At 49.9% G+C, this 12,186-nt stretch overlaps 1 protein-coding gene across 1 annotated transcript in view; it reads right to left on the bottom strand.

Moving 5' to 3' along the window:
• Nucleotides 1-11,772, bottom strand: part of LOC133356445 (ryanodine receptor 3-like) — a 100,038-nt gene extending 88,266 nt beyond the window's left edge. The window contains exons 1-3 of the mRNA XM_061573977.1: nt 11,721-11,772; nt 10,501-10,610; nt 5,779-6,141 (exon numbers count right to left, since the gene is read on the bottom strand). Of these exons, the coding sequence (XP_061429961.1) occupies nt 5,779-6,141; nt 10,501-10,610; nt 11,721-11,772 (525 nt within the window). The remainder of the gene's footprint in view (nt 1-5,778; nt 6,142-10,500; nt 10,611-11,720) is intronic.
• Nucleotides 11,773-12,186: the final 414 nt, after the last annotated feature.

Below are 12,186 nucleotides of genomic sequence, written 5' to 3'. Positions count from 1 at the left end.
CTTCAAAATGAGCAAACCTGCCGATCGACTTTGGTGGTTACTGTGGTGAACCCATTTATACTGTGGGGCGGGGGGGCAGTGGTTGGGGGGCGGGTGGTCAGTGGGGGGCGATTTAAGAAACTTGTCCCATTGCTTCAACTGCGGCACCACGTGATGGATTTGAAGCGGCGTCCTCCCGATTGCAAGCCGAGTGTGCCAACAAGTTACACCGTGGCCGCATTTCCCAAGATGCAACACGGGATTGGTGTATACGTGTATAGATATACTAGCTATACTACCCGGCTTCGCCCGGGACTTGTATCCACCACGGCCGGCCGCCTTTGTCTCCCCAGTGGCGATGTTAATACGCTACAGCAGTTACTCGTTTGAGGCAGAGTCGACCTAGGAGAGGTTCAAATAATCGTCACCGGTGGTGGCCGTGAGCGGGAATGGAACTGGGTTCGCCGGGTTGGTAGCGCAGCGTAGCGTTAAGCACTACACCCACCGCTCCTCACACACCACACACGCACAGACACACACACAGACACACGCAGACACACACAGACAGAGACACACACACACACAGACAGCACGCTAACCACTACACTACCGCTCCCCACACACCACACACGCACACACACAGACACACACACAGACACACACACAGACACACAGACAGCACGCTAACCACTACACTACCGCTCCCCACACACCACACACGCACACACACAGACACACACACAGATACACACACACAGACACACACACACAGACACAGGCAGCACGCTAAGCACTACACTACCGTTCCCCCTACACAACACACGCGCGCGCGTCCATAGGTACACATACACGCGCTTGCTGCAGACACTCACGACTTTGAGGGTGCGTACGGCAGTAAACGACTGAAATAATAAAGCGGCAATGCTGCGCAAGGAACGCCTTAGACCTGCAAAACATTTGTGTAATGCGAGCGTAAAGACACAAACTCATACAAACACATACACAATACACACACACATACATGCAGACACACAGGCACATAACACACATACATACACACACATACATACACAGAAACACATACACACACATACATAGACACACACATACATACACCCAAGCACATGCACACACGTACATACACACATACATACAGACACGCAGACATACACATAAAGACATAGAAAAAAACCCACATACATACACACACACACAAACACATACACATACATACACACATACATACAGACACACAGACATACACATAAACACATACACACATACACATGACCCGGCTTCGCCCGGGACTTGGATCCACGATGGCCGGCCGCCTTTGTCTCCCCAGTGACGATGTTCACACACGACAGCAGTTACGCGTTTGAGGCTGAGTGGACCTAGGGGAGGGCCAGGTCCGTTTCAAATAATCGTCATCGGTGGTGGGCGTGAGTTGGAATCGAACTGGGGTCGCTAAACCAGCTTAATGACTATTTGTACAAAGAACATATAAAGAATTGATTATAATAACCAGGCTACAGTCCACATTATAGACTGCCAGTACACGCAGTCAGCTTCATAAGCAGGCTAGAGTGTACATGATAGAGTGGCAGTACGCTCACCGAGCTTAATAAGCAGGCTACAGTCTACATGATAGACTGGCAGTACGCTGACCCAGCTTAATGACTATTTGTACAGTGAACATTTAAGTAATCGATTGTTGGCGCGTTGGGTTTAAAAGTAATATTAATTGCACACATTGTGGTGTGGTTGGAGTGAAGAGTAGGAAAAACTTTGATGAATTTACCTCAGAGTGGCGTGGTGGGTGTCGAGGCCTAGTAGCGTGCAGAGCCTGCGGCCTCGCCAAAATTGTCCACCCTGCAGAGGCAGGGTACGGGTGGTGTGCCTTCCCCCCCCCCTCAGCGCTCCAACAATACTGTGTAATGGCTGTTATTTAATTATTTACGGAGCCTATGAAAGTGGCGAAGGCGTGGCTAGCCGTTGGCAGGGGCAACCGCTGTCCAATGAAACTGCAGCCCTTGGCGAAGGCGTCGCTAGCCGTTGCTAGGTCCAATGAAAGCGGCGAAGGCGTCGCTAGCCGTTGCCAGGGGCAACCGCCGTCCAATGAAAGTGCGTATGGTCCGAAATCCACACACACACACACAGACGGACAGACAGACATGCACGATTTTATATATATAGATGAGAAACAAGTTCGTGTATACGTGATGCTAACAAGCTCTAGGTTTGCTCCACGTGCATTCTGTGTACAAGGGAGAGCCGAGCATGCCACAAAGTCCACACAGGATGAAATACAATGTCGTAGAGCGGATTCAGTAATTCCTCCTTTTTTGTAATGCGGAAACCCCACAGAGCTAAATCAGACAGCCCCAAATTGCGGCACCACGATTTCCCTTTAATACCAAAATTGCAATAATCCATTTCGAAGTCGCAGCCGTGCACCGAATGATAGGGCACACCTTTACATGGAGAAATTGGCAAAAAAGGCGGCGAGTGTTTGATCATCTGAATCCCTGGTAATTCTTGTAATATTATCCTCACAAATGGATTTAGTGGATCACACGCAAATCATGGGTATAGATTCACACTCATTGCAAAGCTAAGCTAGCTAAGCTATTTTTTTTTTGTTACCAGGTAATGCCTCCTGAGCTATATCTAGCGCTTTTTCAGAAGCGAACTGGTCATCGCAAACGATAGCTTAATGAAGCGGCTTATTGTCACGTGTAAATTGATGGTAGCCAAATACTCTAAACGCGTGATGTTGATTCTAAATGTGGAGGGAAAAACCGGAGGACCCAGAGAAAAATCCACGCGACCACGAGGAGAGATCCGCTGAAACTCCAAATATACAGGCATGAGTTTAACACGCAGGCTTTCGCGACCAATATTATTCCCAACAGAGGTTTTGGGTTAGATCGTGTAAATATAAATGCGTCGTTAAACACGCCACCACCCGACAAAGCCAATTAGTAAGCTTTGTGATGTAAACAAAACATTCCAATTTGCTACTAGTTCAGCACACCGGTGTGTTGGAGAGTTAACTCACAACATTGTAAATGAATTTACCGGTGTGCTGAAATAGTAACGAATTGGCATATTTTGTTTACGTGACAAATCTTACTAATTGGCTGGTGGCGGGTTTAACGTCACATTTATTTTCACACAATCTAACCCAAAAAACATCTCATTATGGATATAAAATCATTGTCAGGGTCGGGATTAAACCCACGACCTCCTGTAGACTTGACGAGGTAGTTATCATCTCGTTACCGTGGCACCCCACGGTACAAACTTTGCCACAATATGGACAAGTAGGAATCCTCGCTGACACACGAGTGAGGGGGCTCCACTGTGCGTGTGACGAACTTCCCCTCTGTCTGATTCTTCACTCGCACTGCTCTATAAGGCATTGTGCCTCTGCCACAAAGCCTTCATATCCGCCTGCCCGCCGTATCTTTCTTCATTATTGACAACTTGCAGCTCAGCACACGGCAGATGCCTGCGCAGCGCGACTCACGACCTCCTTTTGATACCAAGATCCAGGATGGTCATCGTGTCTATGCGCCGCTTCTCAGTGGCAGCCCCAACAGTCTGGAACGATAATCCCTCTGCACATTCGCAGCATCACCTCAATCGCATCCTTCAAGAGACACTTAAAAACTCACCTCTACAACCCACGTGCTTTTGAGCGACTCTGAGCTTGGCTCCGCGCCTCTGAGTTGCGGCCACTACGTCTGCAAATTTGCGCGCGTTACAAATTGAACTATCATTATTATTATTAATTCCCTCCCATCATCTCGATTTGCACGCGCTCTTACAAGAAAAATTAACCTTCGCTCAGTTCAACAAACGTGTTCACTCCCGTGCATTGCACGTGCGCTCCTGCGGCCGTCTGGAACGCTCTTCCCTCCGGTATTCCTGAGAAAGCTAAATTTCATTCTCAGGAAGAACGTAATCAACCAGGTAGGGTGTTGACTGTTATGTTATCCGACTATCTGTTGAATTACATTACATTTCTAAGTATACTAGATTTGTGTTTCTATTTCATTTATACCCGATGATGATTGCTTGCGTTGCAATCGAAACGTCGTATGGTAGTATTTAATTTATTATTTTATCTTCATACGTGACTTTACCGAAAGAACCAACGAGTAATTCCTGCAGTCACGAAAGCTCCAAATTAAGTTTTAAAAAACGTATTTCTTTAGCACTGTTTTTCGTGTTTGGTATGTTGTCCTTCTTGCGCACCTCCGATTGGCACGGTTGGCTATGTACGGCGCGAAAGAAGTCCAGCGTAAGTACGTGCACTTTCAATCGTGCTGTTTGTTGCTGGCAACTATATGATGACAAACGCGTGACTAAATAACGTCCGCAAAGCAACAAGGCATCCGTATGGGATGACGGCAACGAGGTTGCTGACCTGTCTGCTTTGCGTGCTATGATGATGGTCCTCTCCTTGTAAGTGTCGTGGAGAGATTGTATCCCTGCCATAGGAATGTGGAATTTCCACATCGAGGCTGCTGAACGGGAGATGAAGCACAGCCTCGGTGCACTCGAGCAGGAAATTACTTGAAGCTTTTTTTGCTTTTATTAATTTACTATGTTGGGGAAGGGTTCTAGTTCTATTGCAATGTTTATATTTATCAAGACAGCCGAGCCGAATGCAAAGGCTAAACGCAGGGAGAGGGGGGCACGGCTACATACAAGGTAAACCATGTTCAGTGCAGAAACTAAACAGGGGATACAAAACGAAAGCGTGAAGCTTGCAGAATATCTGCGCTAACATACACATTAAAGAATCTAACTCGGTGCAAAAAAACAAAACATAATGTGCCTCGGAGCACTGATATATTGTACAGTCAGATGCGTCTCACTTTTGTAAGGTCAATGAACGCATTGATTTTATTTATTAAGCAATTAGCATGCGCCGGTATCTTATTGCGGTTATTGCAATGGTGGTGTCGTCATTACGAGATGAAGTTAGCAATGTTAACTTTGGCAAAGCAGTGGATCACCTCCGTGGGTGTTATGGAACGGTCCACAGAATGAGATGAAATCACTCCAGGTGACCCGTTTCCATCCACACTTTCTCACATGCCCTCGGTAGAGAGAAATGTGTTGCATGACCGTCAAACAAGTAAAGTTGTTTTTATTCTCAGAGCTGAAATTAGTGAATTTAAGCGAAAAAAACGAATTCAACAATGTTGTGTGTGTGTGTGTAGTTATTGGAAATAATAATTTCAACTTGTAGCGTGCAGCCGTGCGGCATTCGCCCGCTCTCAAGGACAGAGAACGACGGAGAGAAACCACTGAGGAACGGGCGTCAAATCCCCCCAAGCTCTGCGGTCCTCTACGTATTAAGATGTTTCAATCTAACGAATGAGTGCATCCCATGGACAAATCATATTTTCTTGGTTCTTTCGGTAAAGTCACGTAGAAGGGAAGTAATAAAATAATTAAAATAAAACATAATCAAATGAAATTCTCACGACGTTTCGGCCACAACGCAAGCAGCCGTCCTCAGGTGAAGAAACAAAGCTGTCGGCAGTATTCATTAAGATGCTGTCTTTCCGACAGCTCTGTTTCTTCACCTGAGGACGGCTGCTTGCGTTGTGGCCGAAATGTCGTGAGAATTATTTTATAATGTTTTATTTTTATTATTTTATTACTTCCCTTCTACGTGACTTTACCGAAAGAACCAAGAAGATGAATCCCTGCAGTCACGAAAGCTTTAAATCGAAATTCAAATCATATTTCTTACTGGTCAAGCGTCCAACGACTCACCACCATGAGCGTGTCCTGCTGAGCTGGCGGTCTGACTGGGACGTGGGGTCCAGACGGTGCCAATTCTGCTTCTCCCTCCTCATCCTCTTCCTCCTCATCCTCCTCCTCCTCCTCTGCGGCGGCGGCCTTCCTTCCTTGCTCCGTCGTCGTGGTCACGGTTATCGTGGTGGTGGTCTCCACGAGCGTCGCGGTGGAGGTGCGCGGGCCGGCGGCGGCGGCGGCGGCGGGCCCGGTGGGCTCAGCGGTCGCTGTGGCGGTCGCCGTTGCGATCAGCGTCGCCAGGTGGGGCGACATCCCGCGGACCACCCGCAGGGCGCCCTCGGTCCGCGTGTGCGCGTCGCTCGCGGCCGCCAAGTTCAGAACCTGGTGGGAGGAGTAAAAAAATAACAACGACGACCGAGGGCCACGTCACAGTTGCCACCCCTGATAATTGGTTTTTTTTTTACCCTTCTATCTGGCAACAAAACTGACACCTATTTTACAAGGAGTCATGTTTGCATAGATCACAATACCTGCAGTCGTAATGCAAACAAAAAACATAACTCTGTATGCAATGTCCTTGAAGTTGATTGGTCCACGTCCGAGACAGCTTTCCTTAGAGCCTAGTCTCACATGGTGTTGAACCAGATGGCGCCAAAAGGCGCACAACTCAAAGACAATGCACCATCAGAGTATGAGAGCTCGGGGCAAGCATTTACACCATTGGAACCTCATTTGCCAGTAAAAAATATGATGATTGGTTTTTTACCCTTCTATCTGGTAACAAAACTGACACCTATTTTACAAGGAGTCATGTTTGCATAGATCACAATACCTGCAGTCGTAATGCAAGCAAAAAACATAACTCTGTATGCACTGTCCTTGAAGTTGATTGGTCTACACCCGAGACAGCTTTCCTTAGAGCCTAGTCTCACATGGGTTGGACCAGATGACGCCAAAAGGCGCACAACTCAAAGACAATGTACCATCAGAGTATGAGAGCTCGGGGTAAGCATTTACACCATTGGGATAGGTGTCAGTTTTGTTGCCAGATAGAAGGGTAAAAAAACAATTATCATAATTTTTTACTGGCAAATCAGGTTCCAATGGAGTTGCCACCCCTGTTGCGTAGGTCTTGAGGGGGGTGGGGCGTGGAGGAGGTGGGCGGTAGCGCAGGTGACAGGGCAGCAGGTAACGCTCTCTCTGAATGATATTTTTTTCACCCTCATTCCCGGTGTAATCGCGGCGTGCGATTTGCAGGTGTGAGACAACACCGTGGCATTCCATGTTTTTTGGGTCTTTCGTTGAAGTCACGTAGATAGATTTCGATTTAAAGCTTTCGTGACTGCAGGGATTCATCTTCTTGGTTCTTTCGGTAAAGTCACGTAGAAGGGAAATAATGAAATAAAATAAAAACATAATAAAATAACGTAGATAGGTTCAAGGAAAATAACAAAAAACTACGACGTTTCTATCGCAACACCCCCCCCCACCCTTTTTCCTGATGACGACCGCTTGTGTTGCGATCGAAACGTCGTAGTTTTTTGTTATTTTCTTTGAACCTATCTACGTGACTTTACCGAAAGACCCAAAGAATATGAATTCCTGCAGTCACGAAAGCGTTTAAGTCAAGATGTAACCGTGCCCTGTCTTTTGCACTGATTAAGAGACTCGTGGGCTGGCTTACGTCGGCAGGTAAATAACTGTGAGAAGACAGACTCTGTCTTCTCGACAGACCTGTTCTTCACCTGAGGACGGCTGCTTGCGTTGTGGCCGCAACGTCGTGAGAATTATTTTATTATGTTTTATTTTTATTATTTTTTATTTCCATTCTACGTGACTTTACCGAAAGAACCAAGAAGATGTACAGAAACTGTTTGTAAAACGAGTGCCCCCCCCACCACTGCCAAATCACTTCATTGCTATGCGGCATACATGAACCAGAAAAAAATCTCTTTGAAATTAACCTTTTGATGGAATCACCCATTTTCCCGATTAGCGTTCTTCACAATTGTGCCCCGTGAAAGTGCGCTATTTTCTACCGAAAAACTAATCAGTGAGAAATTATTTTTTGTTTTTAAAATAAAGTATTTTTTACTCCGCAGCTCATAAAAGAGCGAGCGTACCTACAGAGTGTACAGTATCTGGCCAAGTATCCTTTAATAGACCATGCTGAGTGACCCTTGTGTTAAAATATTGATTGCGATCATTTGACAACCATGTTTTTTCTTTACCCATAAACCCTTCCTGCCTCCCCCTCCCCCTCACTTAATCTCAAGACTCTCGCAGGCGCACCCTGATTTTGGATATTTGACCAATCCCTAATTAACATCTCTTTTTTTACCTTGAAGGAAACCAGAGTGCATGGAGTACACTCTAAGCACACCAGGGGAAAATACTCAAATGGAATATTTTCGGGTCGGCAGAAACCAACCCACTCCAAGATGCCTCCTACAAGCCCACCATCGTACAAATCTACAGGTTTGGAGTCATCGGCCGCATCTCTTTGCGATCCAGTTGAGGCTCGGGGTGGCCGCGTTCCCACGATAATCCCGTGGCAGGTCGTCACGGCATATCAGGGAACAGCCATGGAAGATAATGTCGCAGAACTCTTTCGTTTTATTATCGTTAATCCGGTCGTTGGCGAGCAGAGGCAAAAAGAAAAAAATCGCAGAGCAACAAAGAGCACTAAAGAAGATGGAACAGATAACAATTAATGCCCTTTCTGAATAGAGCAAGATTATAAGAACTCGGGTGGGGGGGGGGGGGAGAAAGAGATGGGAGACAATTCCAAGTGTCGGCGAGCAGTGCGAGGAAAATGAAGCAGAAAGACAAAGTGTGGTGAGCTGCGGTGTGTCGGTTCAACAGGGTGCATGGGAGAGATGAAGGAGGGGGTGTCTGCGTATGGCACAGTAGGGAGTACAGCTGGTGGTGCATCTGCCGGTAATCTCAGTCAGCCAACCCATGGCACCTGTTGGGTCTGTCCCGAGACCTCCTGCACCTAGCCTGGCACAGTAGGGAGTACAGGTGGTGGTGCATCTGTCGGTAATCTCAGTCAGCCAACCCATGGCACCTGTTGGGTCTGTCCCGAGACCTCCTGCACCTAGCTTGGCACAGTAGGAGGGTACAGCTGGGGGTGCATCTACCGGTCATCTCAGTCAGCCGACCCATGGCACCTGCTGGCTCTGTCCCGAGACCTCCTGCACCTAGCCTGGCACAATAGGGTGGTACAGCTGGTGGTGCATCTACCGGTCATCTCAGTCAGCTGACCCATGGCACCTGCTGGCTCTGTCCCGAGACCTCCTGCACCTAGCCTGGCACAATAGGGTGGTACAGCTGGTGGTGCATCTACCGGTCATCTCAGTCAGCCGACCCATGGCACCTGCTGGCTCTGTCCCGAGACCTCCTGTACCTAGCCTGGCACAGTAGGGGGGTACAGCTGGTGGTGCATCTACCGGTCATCTCAGTCAGCCGACCCATGGCACCTGCTGGCTCTGTCCCGAGACCTCCTGCACCTAGCCTGGCACAGTAGGGGAATACAGCTGGTGGTGCATCTACCGGTCATCTCAGTCAGCCGACCCATGGCACCTGCTGGCTCTGTCCCGAGACCTCCTGTACCTAGCCTGGCACAGTAGGGGGGTACAGCTGGTGGTGCATCTACCGGGCATCTCAGTCAGCCGACCCATGGCACCTGTTGGCTCTGTCCCGAGACCTCCTCCTGTCAGCGAGCCTTCGACACTTCACGTGGCCTCAAAGTGCACCTAGCCTGGCACAGGCGCCCTGGTCACGTCACCGTCACTTAGTGGCGAATGGCGGTGATAGTAGTAGTGGTGTTGGTGTTGGTGAGTGGTCGACCGAGTCGTCGACGTGGGTGGAGGAATCATGGAGTGAAGTTCACGGGAGCAGTGACCGTGGTAAGTAGCGGGAGAAGAGTGATAGGGAGGAAACTGACCATCGGTGAGATTAGTAAAATATGAAGTCGTCTTTGTCTTGGGCCAGATATACCTTGACAAAGAGCATTTACACAGTCGTCTGGATGGGTTGTACGTATGTTGAACGTCTTTCGCACCGTGCATAGCCAACCGTGCTGAATCAGAGGTGCGACAAATTCTCACCTGTGCTGCGAGTACAGGTAATCTCCACAGGTTTCTCACTGCCATGGCCCCTGGCCACGTGCTCATCCTGTTGGGAGGCTACGTCGCAGGCAATTCACGCCTGCCAGCCGTTCGACGAATTGTCACGAATCGGAGTTGCGATTCGGTTCAATTCAAACATCGTCAACTCTTTTTAGTTGTTTTCTCGTGTTTGACATTTCGTTGACGTCGCCTTCTTGTGTTTGTCTTGTGTGTACAGTCAGATTCGTTCACTCAGTCTGAGCGAAATGCAACATTCCCGTGAATGCGTGCGTCTGCGGGGGAGTGGTGGAGCAGCGGTTAGCGCGCTGCGCTTACGAATCCGATGATCCGAGTTCAGGTCCCGCTCACGACCAATAACGGTGGCGAACGTTTGAACGGGTTCTGGGCCTCCTCTAGGTCGACTCAGCCATAAAAGAGTACCTGATGCGGCGTGCAAATTTCAGCAAAGGCGGCCGGCCGGGCGTGGTGCTGGCCAAACACCCCCTTGTGTGCCGTGCCGGCCTTCGTATGTGCTCGCTAACAGCACTTGCCCGAGCAGTGTGCTAAGGCTACACTGGGGGGGGGGGGGGGGGGGGGGGGATCTTGTCTTTGACATTGACCAACTGACCTTGAGGCCATTGTAGTAAAGGCCAGAGAGGAGGCCTTGGAACGGATGGGGTCGGTCACGTCCTCCGATTCGGATCCACGCTTGGCTGTTGAAAATGGTCAGTTGCCGCACTGGGGGAAATAGGTGGAAACACACAAGCAGGCAAGCAAGACGTGGCTGTTAATGCCCTTCGTCGTCGTCATCACCATTAGTCCCAGTGACGTAGGTAGCCATTGAGTAGACAGGGGATGGAAATCCAAGATGGCACAAATTGAACAGGGGACCCACAGTGGCATTCCTTGCACTGGGTTCAGTTTAGTTCAAGTTCATTTATTAGGTGTAGCCCTGTGAGCCATTCGGCTCTTGAATCGGGTGCAACCGCAACAAGCAAAAACATGAACAAGAAACATCTTAAAGAAATGGCAACCACGTTACACACCACTTATCACCCTTGATATTATCCACTGCTGGATGCAGCTCCCCCTCGCCAATCCCTGCACATCAGCTGACATCATCCCTCTCATCGAGACGGTGGGGCCATTCTCCTGGGCTCGCTGTCCTACGTTCGCTGTCGTTCGCGGTCGTCCGTATCGTCCGTATCGTCCACGAGTCGTCGTGAAGTCTACACGCGCCCTGACCAGCCGCGCGCGCCTTCCGCTCTCTCGGTGCAAGTTTCACCAAGCTGCCGGGGAGCACGACATTACTTGGGCACGTGTCGCGGAAGGTTCCCGCAAGAGCCCAACCGTGCCCGTCCAGTGCTACCCGCGCTGCGCCGTTGGCCTTCAGGTGGCACGAACGACGACGTCGTTACTAAAGGTCGCACTCGTTATACACGAACGTGACCACGGTACCTCGCGGATCTCGTCGAGGATCATAAATCATCACGTGACACTCCGGTTATCCTCGCAGCAGCAGCAGCAGCAGCGGCTTTTTGTCTGCTGCCATCATACACAAGGATTGAATATAACTTTTGTATTCTCTGCCATAAGCCTGGGGGGTGGGGGGAGGTGAAGGTGGGGGGAGGAGGTGGGGAGGGAGGTGGGTGGGGGGGGCATCCAGCCCAGCCCAGAGATGTTATTGACCTGTATCAGATTGTTATCCAGGAACGCTCGCCCTGTAATGCATTACATTATGATAGCCTATCGCATTGTGCTTTGAAATGTGCGCGTGATAGACGGCACCTTTGTGGAGCAATGCGACCTCCGTGCTCTGTGCGTTGACCTGACACACTGCTCGGACACTCTCGGTTGGCAGCCGTTGCTGAGCGCGCGATTTCGGCGTGGCCAGGGTCATCGGTGGCACGTCGTGCCGGGGAGGCGTTCGCGGGGTGAGACAACTTTACTGGCAGGTGGCAACGATGGGTGGGTGGGCACACAGACGGGTGGGTGGGCGGGCGCGTAGGTGGGCGCATAGGTGAGCGGGTGGGCACACAGGTGGGTGGGCACGCAGGTGGGTGGGCATGCAGGTGGGCGGGTGGGCACACAGGTGGGTGGGCACACAGGTGGGTGGGCACACAGGTGGGTGGGCACACAGGTGGGTGGGCACGCAGGTGGGAGGGTGGGCACACAGGTGGGTGGGCACACAGGTGGGTGGGCACGCAGGTGGGTGGGTGGGCACATAGGCAATGCCACGGTGGGGCCAGAGGGATATTTGCTGTTGACAGGTAGTAATCCTGGAATCCGCGTGACTTCACGTTGATGTGGCACA

The sequence above is a fragment of the Lethenteron reissneri genome, chromosome 54, assembly GCF_015708825.2.
Source record: "Lethenteron reissneri isolate LAM-NWPU_2019-01 chromosome 54, ASM1570882v1, whole genome shotgun sequence".
Taxonomy (NCBI): Eukaryota; Metazoa; Chordata; class Hyperoartia; order Petromyzontiformes; family Petromyzontidae; genus Lethenteron; species Lethenteron reissneri.
Note: the sequence above shows the minus strand (reverse complement) of the source record. Positions and strands in the feature narration are given on the sequence as shown.